We start from the raw sequence: 19,252 nt of genomic DNA on the forward strand, positions 1-19,252 counted from the left end.
GGAGCAGGGCCCCCTCCTGGTGATGGAACTGTGTCCTGGAGGCTTAACTAACGCTGACGAGGCTGGCTGGCAGGCACAGGGTGGCTTTTCCACCATTTATTGGTGAGTGTCCGCGAGGACGGCAAAGGCACCAAGGCAGTTCGCTGGCCAAGAGGCTCTGCAGCAAAGCCCAGCACAACCAAGCTGCTGGGTCTCATCGGTGACACCGAGTCCCATCAGCAACTGTGGGTCGGTTTGGTGACACATTGTTCCATTGGTGACACTAGGTCCCGTTGGTGACACCAAATCTGGTCATTGGCGCCATCTCCTCATGTCCTTTCCCCGCGGGTGACATCCTGGCCCCGCTGGCAGCAGTGTAAGACCAGTCACGCCACAGAGCGTCGCAGCCACATGCCGTTGGTGTGGTGCCGGGTGCCGTGTCCCTCCCGTTAGCCCCGCGGTGCTGGTGGCTTGCCAGGGCTGAAGGACTGGATGCCGGTGATGGCTCGGCCCAGGATTAGCGCATGGATGTCATGGGTACCTGTGGGCAAGCAAGCAAGCAGCTAGGTCTTGAGGGGTGCCTGGTGGCAGCAGCGGGATCCCACGTTCCCCCCCATACCAGTGTGGTGGTACCTTCATAGGTGTTGACGGCCTCCAGGTTCATCAGGTGCCGGATGACATGGTACTCATCGCACACGCCATTGCCCCCCAGCATATCCCGTGCCTCCCTGGCGATGGCCAGTGCCTTCCCACATGAGTTACGCTTCAGCATCGACACCATCTCAGGGGCCGCCCTGTGGGGACAGGCATGGTGACGCTGGCACCCTCGTGCCACCACCAGCAGCAGCTCCAGGTGTCCCCTCTGCTGTGGCTCCAGTTGTGGTACCCACCTTCCCTCATCCTTGAGGCGGCCAAGGCGCAGGCAGGCCTGCAGCCCCAGGGCGATCTCTGTCACCATGTCCGCCAGCTTCTTCTGCACCAGCTGGTTGCGTGCCAGCGGACCCCCAAACTGGTTCCTGTGGCGGAGGGGAGGCTGTGAGGCAGGCAGGAACCCCCCTCCCTGCCCCAGGGGGGCACCACGCTGCCCCTGCATTACCTCTCGAGGACGTACTGCCGTGCCGTCTCCAGGCAGGCCTCGGCGGCACCCAGTGCACCCCAGGCGATGCCGTAACGGGCTTGGGTCAGGCAACCGAAGGGGCCCTAGGGTGAGTGGGCGTCACTGGGGTCCCCATCCAGCAGCAGGAGCCCCCGCCAGTGCCACCCCCCTTGCTTACTGCCAAGCCAACAGCGTTGGGCAGGAGGTTTTCCTCTGGCACCTTTACGTCCTCCATCACGATCATGCCAGTGGCAGAGGCGCGGAGCGAGAATTTGCCCTCGATTTTCGGGGTGCTGAGGCCGGGTGTCCCCCGCTCGATCAGGAACCCCCGCACCTTCCCATCCTCCTCGCACACCGCCCACACCACACACAGGTCGGCCGCCGGCGCATTGGTGATCCTGGGGAGGGGGTCAGGGTGGGGGTCTGGGGGAGTCAGGGGGGTCCCCCATCCCCCTGGTGTGGGGCTCACCAGGTCTTGGTGCCCCGCAGCGTGTAGGTCTTGGTGCCAGGGTTGTAGCGTGCCCGCGTCTCCATGCGCCCCGGATCGCTCCCGTGGTTGGGCTCAGTCAGCCCGAAGCACCCCAGCAGCTCCCCCCGCGCTGGTGGGGGGCATCAGGGGGGGCCTTGGGACCCCCATGGCTCCCCTTGCCTGCCCCATGGCTGCCCCCACCTGCCCCATGGCCCACCCAGCCCAGGTCGCTCCTGTGGTTGGGCTCTGTCAGCAGCTCCCCCCATAGAAGGCAGTCAGGGGGACGCCATGCCCCCCCCTCCTGCCCTACAGACCCCCCCCCTGCCCCATAGACTCCTCTCCTGCCCCACAGCCCCCCCATCCTGCCCCACAGACCACCCCTTGACCCACAGCCCCCCCTTCCACCCCACAGCTCCCCCTCCTGCCCCACAGCCCTCCCCACCATGTGCCCCCTGTGGGGGTCTCACCCAGGGGGGGCAGGAAGCGGTCCCGCTGGGCAGGGGTCCCGTAGGCCAGGATGGGGTACATGACAAGGGAGGACTGGACACTCAGCACCGAGCGGTAGCTGCTGTCCACACGCTCCAGCTCCCGCGCCACCAGCCCGTAGCCCACTGCTGTGGTGCCTGCGCAGCCGTATCCTGGGGGGGGGGGGGGGGGGGGCACCCATGGGCAGCGTCACCCATGGGCACCCATGGGCATGGTGTCACCCACAGCCACCCATGGACATCCCGGGACAGTGACACCCACGGACACCCCAGGACAGCGTCACCCATAGGCACCCCAGGGGTGGTGGCACCCACGGGCGCCCATGGACACCCAGCCACACCCTGGGGACAGTGTCACCCCCAGACCCCCCAGGACAATGTCATCCCATGGACAGTGTCACCCCAGGGACACCCCTGTCCCCCCAGGATGGGGTCACTCACAGGCCCTCCCCAGCCCCCCAACTCCAGCGGGCCCAGCTCCAGCCCCCAACCATGAGAGGACCCTGCCCCCCCCCCCCAACACCCCAAGGGGAACCACTGACCCCCCCCAGCCCCTCCAAACCCTCCTGCTGCCCCTCGGGCACCCCAGCCCCTCCTCAGGGGTCCCAACACCCCCCATGGCCCTCCCCAATAACACACTGGGGACCCCTGGCACCCGGCACCCACCCACTGCAGCCCCCCCAGCTCCTTTGCTGTCCCTAGGGAGACCCTAGCTCCCTCTACCAAGGACCCTATGGCACCCGCAAAGACTTCCCCCACCCTCTGGGGGAGTGTCCCAGCCCCCCCATTATTCCCCACTCACCTTTGATGGTGGGGCCCAGCATCCCCAGTTCCCCCAGCTCGGTCACGATCTCCCGGTCAAACACTGTGGCAGGGGGGCAGGGGGGGGGGGGGGGCACAGTGGGGTGTGAGTGTGGCCAAGCTGAGTGGGGGGCAGAGGGGACACCCCCTGGCTGGGGCTGGGGACTCCCCCCACCTCTGCCCCCAACCTTGGCCACCCAGGGAGGGAGCTCCAGGGGTGCTGGGGAGGATTAAGAGGTACAAGGGGGGTACTGGAGGGGCTGGGGGGATTAAGGGGTACAGAGAGGGTACTGGGGGATGCTGGGGGGGATTAAGGGGTACTGGGAGGTATTTTGGGGGTGCTGGGGGCATTTAGGTGGCACTGGAGAGGAACAAGGGGTAACAGGGTTGTTATAAGCAGGGTGCTGGGGGGAACTAAGGGGTATGGTACGGGGGGTATTGGAGGGGTCCTGGGTGTATTGGGGTGTACTGGGGGGGGCTAAGGGGTACAGGGGTATTTGGGGGTGCTGGGGGGTTAAAGGCTACTGAGGTTATTGGGGGGCACTGGGGAGGATCAAGGGGTATTGGAGTATTTTAGGGGTGCTGGGGTGGATTAAGGGGTACGGGTGGTTATCGGGGGTGCTGGGGAGGATTAAGGGGTACAAGGGGGGTCCAGGGGGTGTCCTGGGAAGGATTAAGGGGTACTTGGAGGTTATCAGGGGGTGCTGGGGAGGTTTAAGGGGTACAGGGCTGTATTGGGGGGTGCTGGGGTGGATGAAGGGGTATGGGGGGTTATCAGGGGGCGCTAGGGAGGATTAAGGGGGTCCTGGGGAGGATTAAGGGGTACCGGTGGGATCCTGGGTGTATCTTAGCATGCTGGGGGCATCCCCGAGCCCAGGGGGATATTTGTTGGGGAGGGGGGTTACCTGGGTAACCAGTATGTGGAGGGGTCTAGGGGTCCCTGGGGTGTGGACACCAAGGGATGAGGGGGGGTGGCAAGGTTGGCGGGCCGGATGTTTTGGGGGGGGGTGGGGGTGTCGGGGGGTACCCTCGTGCCGGTTGGCGTGCAGCACGCGGGGCAGCAGCCGCTCCTCGCAGTACTTGCGCAGGGCATCGCGCAGCAGCCGCTCCTCGGGCTCCAGCAGCGCCTCCAGCCCCAGCGGGTCCCGCCAGTCGAAGAGGGCTGGGGCTGGGGGGGGGCACGGGGAGGGTCAGCACCAGCCCCACGGCTGACCCACACCTGCGCACCCCCCAGCAATTAGTGGGGGGGAGGGCGGCGCTGGGGATGGGGGATCCTGCCGCCCCCGGGCCCCACTCACCCGGCCGGGGGGGGGAAGGGTGGCAGTAGGGGTCCCGGTCTCACTCACCCGGCGGAGAGGGAGCCGTGCCCCCCCAGCGGACGCTGCTCCGGGCCAGGCGCAGCAGCGGGGCGGCGAATCGCAGCGCCATGGGGAGTCTGGGAGGGGGGTGGGAGCTGATCCGGGGACCCTCAGAGCCCTCATGCCCCCACCCCCCCCGTGCCTCCCCGGGGACCCCCCCTCACCCCCAGATTCCGGCCCCCCCGCACCGTACGAGCTCAGCGGTGGCGAACGGACCCGGAGGAACCCTGGGCCGTGACGTCACGGAGGTGGGGCGGGGGCGTGGCGAAGGGGCGTGGCTTTAACCCGCGCCTGCCCGGGCTGGGTTCGGCGCTGGGGGGTGGGCGGGCGGTCAGAGCTGCGGAACCCGCCACCCAGGGAGGCCGGGGGGGGGGTGGGGTGGGGTGTCCCCAAAACTGCGGCCGCGGCGCGATGACGTATGTCGTGTCGTCCCCCAGCCCCCCTTCCCGTCCCCACGGAGGCAGCCGGGGGTCGGTGCTGTACAGGCTTTATTGGCCCCCGGGGCCCCCCCGGCCCCGGCCCCCCTGTCCCGGGGGGGACGTTTGCATAGCGAGAACGGGGGGGTGGGGGGGGTGTGTGCGATGATGTCACGGGGAGGTTGGTGATGTCACCTGCTTTGGCTAGAAGTGATGTCAGCTGCTGTCATGTGACATCACTGCAGACCTGGAAAGCATCAGCCCCATCCTGGTGACCTCACGGCAATGACATCACCACCTGGCACCGATCATTGCCCGCCCACCCACCCCACCCCCCGCTGTCACCACAGCTGTGACATCACCATTCCCACACCTTCGATGGCACCTTAGCTGTGACGTCACCATTCCTGCACCTTTGGTTACATCAGAGCTGAGACAGCAGCACCCTGTTACATCAGAGCTGTGACGTCATGAGTCTTACACCATCAGCAACACCGTAACTGTGACATTGTCAATCCCATGCCACCAGCTGTGACATCACTCTCCCTTCCCAAGGGCCAGTGCCACAGTGATGTCACTGCTCCCCGTCCCCCCTGTGACATCAGAGCTGTGCCCTCTCCCCTTCCACCCCACCTGTGACATCACCGCTGTGATATCACAGGGTAACAGCTGGGGGCAAACAGGAGACTGGGAGGGTGGGGATGACACCCAGGGGGCACCTGTCCGATGACATCACACCGGGGGGGGTGTCACAGTATTAACCCTTTGCATACGCAGGGAGGTGCTGGGGGGGCTGCTAGCCACGTCCCTGGCCGAGGTGGGGCGGGGGGACCCTGCATGCCTGGGCCCCCCCCCTTATTTACAGCCGCGGGGTCTGGTGGGAGGCGGGGGGGCGGTCGAGCTCAGCGCCCGGGAGGGTCCCCATCCCCGGGGGCTGCCCCAGGTCCCACCACCACGATGGGCACTGGCCCCCCACCCCCCCTCCGAGCTTGCTCATGCTCCTGCACCGGGCTGAGCGCCTTGGGGGGGCCCCGCGGGGGTCTCTCGGGTTCCTCCCCCCCATGGGGGGCTGCCTCAACGCCGGGGGGGCCCCCCAGCAGCAACGGCAGCTCCTGGCGGCCCAGGCGGCGGGTAGGGGGCGCGGGGGGCGGTCCCTCGGCCGGGCTCTCCCCGTCCCACTCGGCCAGGCTTTGTAGCGGCGGCTCGGCCGGGAAGTCCTTGCGGGCGGCCTCCAGGCCGTGCTTGCGGGGTGGGGGTCCCGCCCCCTTCTCAGGGGGGCCCCGGCGGGTCAGGCGGGGGGACTCGGCCGCTTTCGGGTGCAGCTTGGCGGGAAAGGCGGGCGGCGAGGCGGCGGGGGGGGAGGGGGTGTGGGCCAGCGGCGAGAGGGGGATGCTGCCGGCCGACTTGCACCGGGCGGCCCGGTACTGGCGCTGCAGCTTCGGGGAGAGCCCTTGCAGCGAACTGGGTCGCAGGTGGGGCCCGGCCGGCGCCGGGGACGGCGGAGCGCTGGAGCCCGGAGAGCTGCTGGGCGGGGAGGCCCCTGCGGGGAACGAAGGTCAGGCCTGGCGGGGCCGAGCGGGGCCGAGGCAGCGGCCGCCCAGCCTCCCGCGTCCCTTCGCCGGCCCTCGCGGCTGCCGTAGCTCCGCCCCGCGGCCCCGCCCACCAGCGCAGCCCCGTTGCCTCGGCCCCGCCCATCCCATTGGCCTCGCCCCTTGGCCTTCGCCACGCTTTCTCGTGACCACGCCCCCATTGCCATAGCGGTGTCCGTGTCCCCACCCCTTTCCCTTGTCCCCGCCCCTTCCCCTTGTCCCCGCCCCCCGTGCCATGGTGCCGCCTACCCGTCTCGGCGGCGCGCGGCGGGAGGGCGGGGTCCCGCGCGCGCGCGTGGGTGGGGGAGGCGGGCAGGCTGTCTGAGGAGGAGAGCGAGCGGCTCAGTGACGTCAGCGAGCGGCTCGTGTGCAGCAGCGAGGCCTGTCGGGCCAGGTGCCGGAAAAGCGCGCTGCGCCGCCTGCCGGCCGGGAGGACCATCACCATGGGGGTCTGCACACACCGGGCCGCCCCCTGGGCCCCCGGCTCCCACGCAGTTCCCCCAGTTCCCCTCCAAGTCCCTGCCCAGTTTCCCCCTCAGTTCACCTCCCTGTTCCTCCCAGTTCCCCCCCAGTTCCCACAGCTCCCCTCCCAGTTCCCCTAGTTTCCTCCCAGTCCCCCTAGTTGCCCACCAGTTCCCTCCCAGTTACCCCTTACTCCCACCTAGTTCCTCCCCCCCCGGTTGCCCCTGTTCCCTCCCAGTTCCCCCCCAGTTCCCCCAGTTCCTCCCCTAGTTCCCCCCCACACTTCCCCTAGTTCCCTCCCAGTTCCCCCCCCAGTTTCCCCCCAGTCCCACCCAGTTCCCCCTCCCAGTCCCCACCTCTCATGGCCGCCCCCGGCGCCACCCCGGCGGTTCCTTCGTGCCATCTTGGCCCGGGCACTGCGGCGCCGCGCAGGGCCCAGGCGGATCGACGTGTTCTCCAGTGGCGTCGTTGTCACCAGCACCTTCGTCCCGCTCTGCACACATCGCGTCACCGCCCCGCCCGGCCACGCCCTGCCCCACCCCACCCCACCCTGCCCCCCACCTCCCCAGCCCACCCATGGCCCATGACCCCACTGTGACCTCCTGTTAACCCCATGACCCAGCTGTGACCTGTGACCCCCCACCAACTTCTGAGCTCTATGACCTTTTGAGCACGAGCCCCCTGTGGTCCCGTGACCCCTTGTGACCCCTGACCTTGAGGATGAGCTCGACGACCTCGGTGTGCACCAGCCCGTGGACAGGCTCCCCGTTGACGTGGGTGATGAGGTCACCGGCGCAGAGCCCCGCCTCCTGCGCTGGGCCCCCCTCCTCCACGTGCTGCGCCCAAAGGCACCATTACCCACAATGCATCAGGGCTGCCACGCCCCAGCACCCCCCCATGTGCCCCCCGCCATGTCCCTCCGTGTCCCCGTGTGACCCCTCAACCTACTGCATCCCCATGTAACTCCATGGCCCCATGTGACCCCCCAGCTGCCCATACCCCCATCACTCCGTGACCCCCCATGTCCTCCCACAGCCCCGTCACACCCCAGCCCTCCATGTCCCCTCACATCTTCGCGTTACCCCCAGACCCCTTGTGTCCCCATGTCCCCCTCCATGTCCCCCTCCATCCCTCCACATCCCCATGTCCCCCCACCACCACCACTCTGTGTCCCCATCTCACCCTGCAACCCCCATGTCCCCCCACATCTCATGTCCCTCCCTGCCGCCCCGTGTCCCCCCCCCCCCCCCGCTGACCCAGACTACATGGTGGACACTGTAGATGTCACTGTCCCCCAGGTAGACGCGGATGGCACGGAGGGTGAAGCCAAACTTCTTGCCAGGGCGGGGGATGGCAATGGGGGAGCGGGGGGCAGCCACTGCCGGGGCCAGCTCCCGGCCCGGGGACGAGTCCCGCGACGAGGGGTCCGAGGACAGTGACCGGGGGGACATGGGGCTGCCCAGGGGCGAGGAGCCAGGCGCCTCCCCTGCACGCCCAGCTGGCACCATGCGCACCCAGGGCCACAGGGACCCCCACCAGGGGACCCGGGTGACCAGGGACCTCCCCACCCAGGTGACCCAGGGCGCCACCCAGGGGACCCAGAGGACCAGGCCCTCCCCCCCAAGGTATCCGGGTGACAGGGACCCCTGCCAGGGGACCCAGGGGTCCAGGGACCCCACCACCCAGGAGACCCAGGTGACCAGGCCCCCCCCCCCCAAGGGACCCAGGTGATCGGGGGACCCACTGCCACCCCTTGCTGGCACCATGCTCACCAACCCGGGGACAGGGACCCCCACCCAAGGGACCCGGGTGACCAGGCACCCCCCACCCATGGGGACCCAAGTGACCAGGGGACCTTCACACACAATGAACCCACGTGTCCAGGGACTCCCCACCCGAGGGACTCACATGACCAGGGACCCACCCCGCACTTGGGACCCAGGTGTTCACGGAGCCCCCTGCCACCCCTCACACTCAACCTCAGGGATCTGGACAGCAGGAGACCCCTACCACCCCTGGGGACCCCTGCTGCTCACGGGGACCCGGGCATCCAGGCTGTCTACCAAGGTGGGGGGAGGTCCTGAGGGGATACTGGGGGCCTGGGGTGGGTTAGGGTCCCGGGAGGGGTCTGGGGTCCTGAGGTTGGGTCTGGGGTCCTGGGGCAGGGGGGGCTATAGGTTCCCAGGGGGTCTGGGGTCCCGGAGGTGACACCCACCGCTGGGGATGATGACAGAGAGGGCGGTGGCCGACGCTGACTTGGTGACTTTCCCGGGGCCGCGGGGGCTGCGCTTGTCACCCCCGCCCTCAGGGGCCACCCCTGGGTGCCGTGGCCGCCGCAGACCCAGCTCAGCCCTGGCAGGGGGCAGCTCCCCAGCCCGCGGCACTCGCTCCCCTGGCAGGGTTAGGCACCGGCTGGTGAGACCCCAGCTCTGGGGGACACCCCCCCCACCCCCCAAAAGACCCCAGCACCCAGCACTGACCTGGCTCCTCGCTGGCCCCATCTGTGGGTGCATCGCGGGGGGTGGGCCCATTGCGGGGGACTGGCCGCTCCTCGGGGGGGGGCCCGGGGCGCCCGGGTTCCAGCAGCGCTGAGAAGCGGCGACGGGCACCCAGGGGGGGGCTCCCCTCACCCTCGGGGGGGGGGCCCTCCGCTGCCGGTGGGCGCTTCCTGGGGGGAGGCAGGTGTTTGAGGGGGGGGGGGGTGTCTGACCACTACACCCCCCATCTAGGTACCCAGGCATCCAGGCAGACCCCAGGATGACACCCCCCCCCCCCAGGATGACACCACCCCCCCCCCCAGGGTGACACCCCCCCCCCCCCCAGGGTGACACACCCCCCCCCAGGGACGCAGTGGGTGCTCACAGCTCGGGTGAGGCCGTACGCCAGCTGCGGTCACGGGCGAAGCCGTCGCGTCGCCCCTCGTCACGCGGACGCCCCTTGGGTGCCTTCGGCTCCTGCTGCTGCTGCGAGAGCTGCTCCAGGCTGCTGTACACCTGCGCGGTGGCACCCAGCGGCACCCGTGGACACCCACCGGCACCAGACAGCACCCACCGGCACCCACACCCTGCGTGTGTCTCCCCGTACCCCCTGCCCCCCACAGCCTGGTCTCCCCTGTCCCCCCCTCTCCCAGTCCCTGTGCCCCCCTGGACCCCTTGCGCCCTCCCAGACCCTCTGCCCATCCCCCCCCCACCCGGTCCTTGTGTGTCCCCCCTGGACACCCCCTCCCCACCTTGCTGAAGCGGGGGGAGCACGATGAGAACTGCCGGATCTCCACAGGCTCATCCTCTGTCGTGTCCTCGTCCTCGTAGGAGGTGATGTGGGGGTAACGGTCCGAGCGTGCTGGGGGGGGGGCACGGGGGTCGGGGGGGGGGGGAGCACAGGGGGGGAGTCCCATAGGGTGACCCCCAGGGGTGAGGGACCTGTAGATTGGGCCCACTGCAGGGGGGGCTGTGGGGGGTCCCTGGGAGCATGAAGGGGGTAAGAGGTTTCCCTGAGGGGGGTGGCTGGGGCTGGGGGGGGGGGTGTCTGGGGGAGCAAGGGGGTGTCCCCTAAGAGGGGTCAGGCTGTCCTGGAGGGGTCCCGAGGTGTTCCAGGGAATGTGTCCCTTGGGAGGGGTCGTGCGTGGTCCCAGGGTGTCCCTGGGGGAGGTTCACGGGGTGGTGTCAGGGTGGGGGTCCCAGAGGGGTCCCAAGGTGTTCCCGGGGGTGCCAGGTGGGGTGTCCCTTGGGGGGGCCTCCTGGGTGGTCCCAGGGTTGGTGTCCTGGAGGGGTTCCGAGGGGTTCCTGCGGGGGGTGCTGGGGGGGGGGGGGGGGGGAGGGGGGCGCCGAGGGGGCGGGGGGGGGGTCCAGGGGTCCCTCACTGTCGAAGTAGCTGGTGTCCTCCTCAGACTCCAGGTGCGGCACGAACTCGGCTTTCTGCCGCAGCAGCCCCGTCCAGTCCAGCGCCGCAAAGAAGCCGTGAGCCTTCACCTCCTGCGCCCCCCCTGCAGGGATGGGGAGGGGGTCAGAGGGGACGGCACCTGCGAGGGGGGGTGGGGGCTGGGGGGGGGGGGGGCGTCTCACCGGCCCCCAGGCGTCGCAGGGGGTCTGGCTGCAGGAGGCAGGAGATGAGGTGCTGGGCGTCGGGGGGCAGCGCCTCGTCCCCCTCTGGCCACAGGATCTCGTCTGGGGGGAGGACACAGACACGGAGGGGACACGAGGGGGCATGGGGGGACACGCGTGAGTGCAGGGACCCGGCTGCCAGCCCCATCACGGCCCTGTACGAGGGATGACCTGCCCTGTCCTCATGTCCCCAAGGTGACCTACTCCACCCCCCCATGTCCTCCTGCGTCCCCTGATCTGAGATGACCTGCTCTGTGTCCCCCCCACCATGTCCCCCTCTGTTCCTCTGTGTCCCTGTCCCCCTACCTGAGGTGTCCTGTCCTGCGTCCCCATGTCCCCCGTGTCTTCCTTGTGTCCCCATCCCAGAAATGTCCCCCCATGTCTCCCCCATGTCCCTGTCCCCACACCCAAGAAGTCCCTGTGTCCCCCACCATCTCCCCCTCTGTACCTGAGATGACCTGCCCCATGTCCCCATGTGTTCCCGTTTCCCCCATGTCCTCGTTCCCCCTGTGTCCCCATCCCTGTACTCAAGATGACTTTCCCCATGTCCCCATGACCCCCCCATACCTAAAATGTCCTTTTTAGTGTCCCCCACCACGTGCCTCCATAGCCAAGATGACCTCCCTGTGTCCCCCCATAGCCAAGATGACCTCCCCTGTGTCCCCTCCACGTCCCTCCCGTAGTCAATATGTTCTCCCTGTGACCCCAACGTACCTGAGATGACCTCCCCTGTGTCCCCCACCATGTCTCCCCCCCGTACCGGAGATAACCTGCCCCGTGTCCCCTCCACGTACCCGAGATGACCTCCCCTGTGTCCCCCCACTGTGTCCCCCACCGTGTCCCCCACCGTATCCCCCTCCGTACCCGAGATGACCTGCCCGAAGAGTTCCTCCGGGGTGTCCCCGAAGAAGGGGACACAGCCCACCAAGAACTCGTAGAGGACGATGCCCATGGCCCACCAGTCCACCGGCTTCCCGTAGCCCTGCCGCAGGATCACCTCGGGTGCGATGTACTCGGGGGTACCACACACCTGCGGGGAGGGGGCGTGTCAGCCACGCCCCACCACACCCCACCAGCCACGCCCAGCCACGCCCCACCAGCCTCACCCACCTGCTTGTCACGGAACTCCCGGGCGTCCTTCTCCATGTGGCCCTCGTAGAGGTTGGTGGTGAGGCTCATCAGCCCCATCTTGGAGAGCCCGAAGTCCGTCAGCTTCACGTGGCCCAGCGAGGTGATCAACAGGCTGCAGGGACCCGGGCGTCCGGTGGGGACCCAGGTGGACGGGACCCCCCCCGGCCCCCCCCCTCGCTCCCCCCGTACTTGTCAGGCTTGAGGTCGCGGTGGACGATGCCGTAGTTGTGCAGGTACTCGAGGGCCAGGACAGTCTCGGCGAAGTAAAGCCGAGCCAGCTCCAGCGGCAGCGCCCCGATGTGCTTCAGCAGCGTGGCACAGTCCCCACCTTCCGGGGGACACGAGGGGACATGGGGGGACGTGGGAGGGATGTGGGAGGGACACAGGAGAGACACAGGGGAATACAGAGGGACACGGGGGGACATGGGGGGACGTGGGAGGGATGTGGGAGGGACACAGGAGAGACACAGGGGAATACAGAGGGACACGGGGGGACATGGGGGGACGTGGGAGGGATGTGGGAGGGACACAGGAGAGACACAGGGGAATACAGAGGGACACGGGGGGACATGGGGGGACGTGGGAGGGATGTGGGAGGGACATAGGAGGGACACAGGGGAATACAGAGGGACACGGGGGGACATGGGGGGACGTGGGAGGGATGTGGGAGGGACATAGGAGGGACACAGGGGAATACAGAGGGACACGGGGGGACATGGGGGGACGTGGGAGGGATGTGGGAGGGACATAGGAGGGACACAGGGGAATACAGAGGGACACCAGGGGACATGGCAGGGACACAGAGGGACATGGCAGGGCAGGGGTGACACAGGAGGGACACAGAAGGGACACAAAGGGACATGGGGGGGACACAGAGGGATGTGGGGGGGACACAGAAGGGCAGGGGGGGGACACAGAGGGACACAGGAGAGCAGGGGTGACATGGGAGGGAGACAGGGGGATACGGAGGGACACAGGAGGGTACAGGGGACACAGGAGGGACACGGGAGGGATGCAGGGACAAAGGGGGACACAGAAGGACAGGAGGGACATGGGGGAACACAAGAGGGCAAGAGGGATGTAGGAGGGACACAGAGGGACATGGGGGGACATGGGAGGAACATAGAGTGACAAAGGGGGACACAGGGACATGGAGGGACACGGGAGTGATGGGAGAGGGACACAAGAGGGACACGGGGAGGACCCAGCAGGGCACATCACAGCATCACCTGCCACCACCCAGCACGTCCCAGCAGGACACGAGGCACTCACCCAGACATAAAGCACCATGCCGGGATGTGAAAACACCCCGGTGTGACACAAACCACCCTGTCGTGACACAAACCACCCTGTCGTGACCCAGAACACCCCACATTGCACCACTCAGCCCTGTATCTCAATGCCCAGCTCCGTGTTGTGATACCTGGCCCCATATCATGACACACAGCCCTGTACTGTGATGCCCAGCTCCACAGTGTACCACCACGATGCCCAGCCCATATCACAACACCGGCCTTCTATCACGATGCCTGTGCCTGTATTGTGGCACCTAGACCTGTATCGTGATGCCCAGACCCATACCACAACACCCAGCCCTCTATCATGATGCTCAGCTCTCTATCACGATGCCCAGACCTGTACTGTGATGCCCAGACCCATACCACAACACCCAGCCCTCTATCATGATGCTCAGCTCTCTATCACGATGCCCAGACCTGTATCACAACACCCAGCCCTATATCACAACATCCAGCTCACTATCGTGACGTCCAGGCCTGTGTTGTGGCACTCAGACCTGTATTGCGATGCCCAGAGCCACACCAAAACGCCCAGCTCTCTATCGCAACACCCCACCACCTATCACAACACCACGCCATATCGCGACATGCATCCCTGTATCGCGACACCCCGTCGGCCCACCTTCAACGTACTCCATGACCATGCAGAGGTGGCGGCGGGTCTGGAAGGAGCAGAACATGCTCACGACGAAGGGGTTCTCAGCGAAGGTGAGGATGTCGCGCTCCACGAACGCCTGCTCCACCTGGTTGCGCAGCAGCAGGTTCTGCTTGTTGATCTTCTTCATGGCGAAGCGCTGGCGCGTGGCCGTGTGCCGCACCAGGTACACCGCCCTGCCAGCACAGCCGTATGTCACGCTGCGCCGCGGACCCCCCACGGGGACGTCCCCCACCCAGGGACCCCATCCCCGCCAGGGACCCTGGGGTCCACAGCTGCTCACCCGTAGGCACCGTTGCTGATGAGTTTGATGGTCTCAAAGTCGCCTTCACCCGGTGGCTTCTTGGCTCTGGGGACGGTGCTGCGGCCCTGGGGGGACACAGGGACATGGGGGAACACGGGGTGACACAGGGAGGGGTGCAGGGACCCTGGCCCGGCCCCCACCTCAGCCCCTTCCTCGAGATCCGGCGTGTTGCTCCCGCCACTGTCGGGCTCCTCCAGGTGCACCACATCTGTGGGGACATGGGGTGTCACACATGTGCGGGGACACGGGGTGCCACACATGTGCACCCCCAGTGTACCACATGGCATGCATGTACCCGCCATGCACACTCCCACACCCCTGCGCATCCCCCGTGAGCAAGCTCCATGTGACCCATGCAGGCACCCCCCTTGCACGCTCCCACACGCACATACATGCCTCTTGCGTGCTCTCACACGCATGTGCAGACCCCATACCACCCCGTGCCCACACCCTCCCGTGCAAGGCCTCATGCATACACGCTCCCACATGCACATGCATGCCCCTTGCACACATGTGCCTGCCCCTTGCGCACTCCCACACACATGTACCTGCCCCTTGCATGCTCCCACACACGTGTGCAGACCCCACACACCCTCCATGCACACACCCTCCCATACAAAGCCCCACATGTGCATGCTCCAACACATGTGCGTGCCCCTTGCACGCTCCCATACGTGAGTGCATGCCCCTACAGGTGTGTGCAAATCCCATGCCCGCCCTGTGGCCACTCGCACACGCATATACCGGGGAAGGGGTCCCGTGCCAGCCCCAGCTGGCCGATGATGTAGCGGGGGATGTCGGCCTTTAGCAGCCCCTCGCGGGCCTGGCCCTCCGCTGCTGCCAGCAGCTGGTAGAACTCGGCTGGGTCGAATTCCTGTGCCGACACGCCCCGGCACGCGTGTGCAGGGGGACACGCATCGTCACACGTGTGCACGCAGGGACACGCACCACCATGGTGCAATGCTCCAGCAGACAGCGGGGTGGGGGGGGACACATGTGCGGGTGCGCATAGGTCTGCACATGCGTGAGAGCATGTTCGAGAGTGTGAGCGCATGTGTGTGCGCGCACGCGTGTGCACTAGGACACACATGCACACGTGCGTTTGAGCCCAAACACATGCCTGTACCAACGCACAGAGCATGTGGGTGAGCACACACTGCTGTCATGGGCAGGGGCACACGCGTGTGCCCCACTGTGTGTCGTCATCTCGTCGTCCCCGTCCCCCGTCCCCCATCCCCCCCCCGCCCCGGTCCCCCCACCCCCTCTTTGTCTCGGTGGTCCCCAGGATGCGCTATTGCCGTGGCACTGCCCCGGGCAACATGGCTGTCACCATGGCAACAACAGCCCTGCTTCCTCATTGGCTGTGTGCAGGGATTGGCCAGGGCGTTGTCAGGGTGACCGGAAGGGCTTCGTCTGATTGGACAGTTGGGATGGTGCAAAATGGGATGGGGGGGGATGCTGGGGGCGCTGCACAGGGCCCGGATGCCTGGGTGCCCGGGGGAGGGGGTCCCAGGGGGACTCACCAGGCACTCCAGCAGCCGGGCGGGGCGGGAGATGATGATGAGGAGCTTCTTCACCAGCTGGGTGATGAAGGCCACCTCCTCCGACTCTGAGCGCTCATAGGCCTAGGGGGACGTTGAAGGGACGGGGGTCAGGGGTTCCCCAGGGGACTTACATGGGGTTGTGGGGTCCCCTTGGGTCTCATTGGATTCAGCAGGGTCTCACTGGGTCCCTGGGGGGTCCTGTTGGGTCCCAATGGGTGCCCTTGGGTGCTGAGGGCTCCCATTGGGTGCTGTATGGCCCTGGTGGGCCCCCATTAGGTGTCGAGGGTGCCATCGGGCCCCATCGGGACCTACTGGGTGTTGCTGGGACCCATTGGGTGCCACTGGGACTGTTAGGTCCCTTGGGTCCCTGTTGGGTGTCACTGAACCTCTCTGGGCTCCACTGGGTACCATTGGGTCTTGTTGGGCCCTGTTGGGTCCCATTGGGTCCTGTTGGAACCTGCTGGGTGCCATTGGGTCCCACCGGGTCCTATTGGCCCCGTTGGGTGCCATTGGGTCCTGTTGGACCCTGCTGGGTGCCATTGGGTTCCACTGGGCCCTGTTGGGTGCCTGTTGAGTCCCGTTGGGGGCCCTGGGGTCCCATTGGGTCCCGTTGGGTCCCGTTGGGTGCCTGTTGAGTCCCGTTGGGGGCCCTGGGGTCCCATTGGGTCCCGTTGGGTCCCGTTGGGTGCCTGTTGAGTCCTGCTGGGGGCCCTGGGGTCCCATTGGGTCCCGTTGGGTCCCATTGGGTGCCTGTTGAGTCCCGCTGGGGGCCCTGGGGTCCCATTGGGTCCCGTTGGGTCCCATTGGGTGCCTGTTGAGTCCCGCTGGGGGCCCTGGGGTCCCATTGGGTCCCGTTGGGTGCCTGTTGAGTCCCGTTGGGGGCCCTGGGGTCCCATTGGGTCCCGTTGGGTGCTATGGCTCACGTCCTGCAGCAGGCGCTCCATGTTCTCTTGCAGCTCATAGAAGTAGCCAGCGGTGATGAGGCCATGCCGGGCCTTGGCCAAGCAGTCACGCGCCAGCTCGACCAGCTGGTGCTGGATGAAGCTGAGGGCGCCATCGGCCAGCGGCGTCCCCCCGGGGCCGCAGCCCCGCACGAACTCCTCCAGCCGCTCCTCCATCTGTGCCGTCGCCTGCGGGACCCGAGATTGGCTGCCTACAGCTCCCGACACCCCCACAGACCCCCTAAGGTCCCCCCAAGACCCCAAACCCTCTCCAGTGCCCCACAACCACCCCAGAGCTGTCACTCCTCCCCTCCAGCAACCTCAGAGCCCCCCCGATCCTTTATAGATAACACGCGCCCCCCAAGGCACCCATAACCATACCAGGACCCCCCCCAGACCCTATATCCTCCAGCACCCATTAGCTGCCTGACACTCCCCCAGAGCTCTTCCATAACGCCCCAACCCCTATAGCCATCCCCCAAGCCTCCCCCAAGACCCCATGTCTGCCCCCAGCTCCCCACATTGCCCCCAGCCCCACCCACCCCCCCAGCCCTACCTTGGGGAACCGCTCCTTGTAGACATGGTTCATCATCACGATCTCGTTGTCGTGGGATGAGGGTGAGCGCCCGGGACTGTGAGGGGAGGGCACTGATGGCACCCAGGAGACCCACAGTGCTTCTCCCCCAGCGTTCCCCCCACCGCTGGCACCTGTGTGACCCCCAGCATTCCTCCATGGCAGCCCGACAGTGTCCCCATCCCACCTCCTTGATGTCCCATGGCCAGAGTGTCCCTACCATCCTGATGTCCCCCACCCCATGGCGCCCTCGTGGTCCCCCCCCGGCTCTGGGACACCCCAGATTCATGGTGTCCCCACCCCTACAGTGCCCCCAAAGCCCTGCCCACCCCCCCCCAGCCCTAAGGTGTCCCCAAAGCCTTGGTGTGCCTTGGTCCAACCCCATGGTGACCCCCATCCTCCTGGTGCCCCAATTCCGCCACGGGACCCCCAAACCCCTGATCCACCCCCAGGCGACTGGGGTCTCCAGCCCCTCTGCAGGGTCCCAGCCCTACCTGAGGCTGCGGGAGCGGGGCCGTGGGGTCGGCCCCCCCCGGGCTCCCCCATCCTCCTCGGCCAGGCTCTCGGAGCTGCCAAAGTGGCGGGAGAGGAAGCGCAGCTCCTCTGGCGTTGGCTGCGCCGGCAGCTGGTGCAGGCGCTCCTGCGACGAGCACGAGGACTGCGCGCCCGCGTCACCCCTCCGACCCCGCGGACCCCTGCCACCCCCAGGGACACCCCCCCCCTGCACCCTGCCAGGACCCATCGCCACCCACAGCAACCCAATGACCCCCATGGACCCCTCACGGACCCTCCACCAGTGGACCACCCCCACCAGGACCTACTGCCACCCACAGTGACCTGCTGAACCCCATGGACCCACCATAAACACCTCCGGACCCCCAGGGGACTCCCTCCCAAAGACCTATAGCCACCCACAGTAGCCACTGACCCCCATGGACACCCCCCCATGACACCCCATGGGGACCACTGGCCACACACTGACCCCGCCCCACACATACCCCCATCCGTGGGACCCACTCTAACCCCACAACCAGCCAGCTAGACCCCCGACCACCACCCACAGCGACCACCCCCCTCAGCCACCTCCCCACCATGGGAGGGGGGGGCACCTATGTGTGTCCCCTGGAGATGGGGGGTGGGCTCTGAGACCCCCGACTCACCGAGACGGTGGAGCTGGGGGTGTTGGTGCCATAGCCAGAGGAAGGCAGCGAGGCCAGTGACCATCGGCGCCCATCAGCACTGTGGTGGGGGGAGCAGAGGGTGTCAGGGGTCCCACGCACCTGGATACCCCCCCCATCACCACCCATCCCTGTGGGTGCCCCCCCCGGCCGTGTGAGCCCCCTTACCGGCGGGAGGAGGCAAAGGAGAAGTGGGCTGGGTTGCTGGGCGAGAAGTTGCGGGGACTGTCCAGGGGGCTGCTGCCTGTGAGGGGTGGGGGGAAACACCGGGAGGGGGGGGGACACAACATGGGGGTGACGTCACCTCCACCCTACCCTGACACCCCCACCCTGCCAGACCCCACCCACACCAGGGCTAAATGGATGTCACCCACTCACACCCCCCCAGGGGAAAAGGGGGGACTCCAGGGGCTGGAGGGGGGTTTTAGGGTTTGAGGGGGGGGGCAACTGGGCCTGGGGAGGGCCTATGAGTCCCTCGGGGGGTCTCCATGTGTGTCTGGGGGGGAGGGGGTCGTGCGGCCTGAGAGGGGCAATGGGTCCCTTGGGGGGGTGACAGCAGTTTGGGCGGGGCCTTGCAGGGGGGGGGGCTATGGATCCCTGGGTGCTTACAGGCACCTTGGGGGGTCTCGGGGGGGATTTGGGGGGTCCCATGGCCTTGGGAGGGGACTGGGGACAGTGGGGGAAATTTGGGACAGTGGGGGGGGGGGGGGGCTGGGGGGCACCGGGGGGGATGCGTGTCTCACCGATATGTCCAGGCAGAGGTGAGTGGGGTCGCGGGAGGGTGGGGGAGGTGCTGGTCAGGATCAGGCTCTTCCGGTTGCTTGTGCGGCAGCTGGGGGGGTCATGGGGGTCGTGGGAGAGGGGCTGGAACC

The 19,252-nt window shown here is 67.4% G+C and overlaps 2 protein-coding genes across 3 annotated transcripts in view; both read right to left on the reverse strand.

Annotated features, from left to right (window-relative positions):
* Positions 1–67: 67 nt before the first annotated feature.
* GCDH (glutaryl-CoA dehydrogenase) lies at positions 68–4,528 on the reverse strand. 2 transcript variants are annotated; one of them, XM_080409674.1, is made up of 11 exons: positions 4,382–4,528; positions 4,177–4,265; positions 3,858–3,998; positions 2,832–2,894; positions 2,012–2,182; positions 1,545–1,674; positions 1,254–1,473; positions 1,076–1,179; positions 870–995; positions 613–773; positions 68–520 (listed from the first exon to the last, which is right to left on the reverse strand). In XM_080409674.1, the coding sequence occupies exons 2-11, from the start codon at positions 4,256–4,258 to the stop codon at positions 429–431; spliced, it is 1,290 nt and encodes a 429-aa protein (XP_080265800.1). In that variant the 5' UTR covers positions 4,259–4,265; positions 4,382–4,528; the 3' UTR covers positions 68–428. The 2 variants fall into 2 exon arrangements, with proteins under 2 accessions (XP_080265800.1, XP_080265799.1); XM_080409673.1 differs by having other exon boundaries at positions 4,377–4,442.
* A 217-nt stretch (positions 4,529–4,745) lies between these two features.
* MAST1 (microtubule associated serine/threonine kinase 1) overlaps positions 4,746–19,252 on the reverse strand; it is a gene marked incomplete at its 5' end in the record, with an annotated part of 16,363 nt that continues 1,856 nt past the window's right edge. Inside the window, 25 exons of the mRNA XM_080408981.1 lie at positions 4,746–6,144; positions 6,443–6,612; positions 7,012–7,148; positions 7,369–7,491; positions 7,912–8,141; positions 8,871–9,047; positions 9,136–9,323; positions 9,518–9,648; positions 9,885–9,994; positions 10,515–10,637; positions 10,717–10,818; positions 11,620–11,785; positions 11,866–11,998; positions 12,076–12,214; positions 13,807–14,015; positions 14,123–14,208; positions 14,284–14,351; positions 14,888–15,017; positions 15,667–15,768; positions 16,611–16,817; positions 17,185–17,260; positions 17,697–17,842; positions 18,363–18,441; positions 18,549–18,624; positions 19,124–19,244. Coding sequence (XP_080265107.1) covers positions 5,507–6,144; positions 6,443–6,612; positions 7,012–7,148; positions 7,369–7,491; positions 7,912–8,141; positions 8,871–9,047; positions 9,136–9,323; positions 9,518–9,648; positions 9,885–9,994; positions 10,515–10,637; positions 10,717–10,818; positions 11,620–11,785; positions 11,866–11,998; positions 12,076–12,214; positions 13,807–14,015; positions 14,123–14,208; positions 14,284–14,351; positions 14,888–15,017; positions 15,667–15,768; positions 16,611–16,817; positions 17,185–17,260; positions 17,697–17,842; positions 18,363–18,441; positions 18,549–18,624; positions 19,124–19,244 — 3,867 coding nt within the window. The 3' untranslated portion in view covers positions 4,746–5,506. The remainder of the gene's footprint in view (positions 6,145–6,442; positions 6,613–7,011; positions 7,149–7,368; positions 7,492–7,911; positions 8,142–8,870; positions 9,048–9,135; positions 9,324–9,517; positions 9,649–9,884; positions 9,995–10,514; positions 10,638–10,716; positions 10,819–11,619; positions 11,786–11,865; positions 11,999–12,075; positions 12,215–13,806; positions 14,016–14,122; positions 14,209–14,283; positions 14,352–14,887; positions 15,018–15,666; positions 15,769–16,610; positions 16,818–17,184; positions 17,261–17,696; positions 17,843–18,362; positions 18,442–18,548; positions 18,625–19,123; positions 19,245–19,252) is intronic.

This window comes from Falco punctatus (assembly GCF_963210335.1).
Source record: "Falco punctatus genome assembly, chromosome: 13".
Lineage (NCBI taxonomy): Eukaryota > Metazoa > Chordata > Aves > Falconiformes > Falconidae > Falco > Falco punctatus.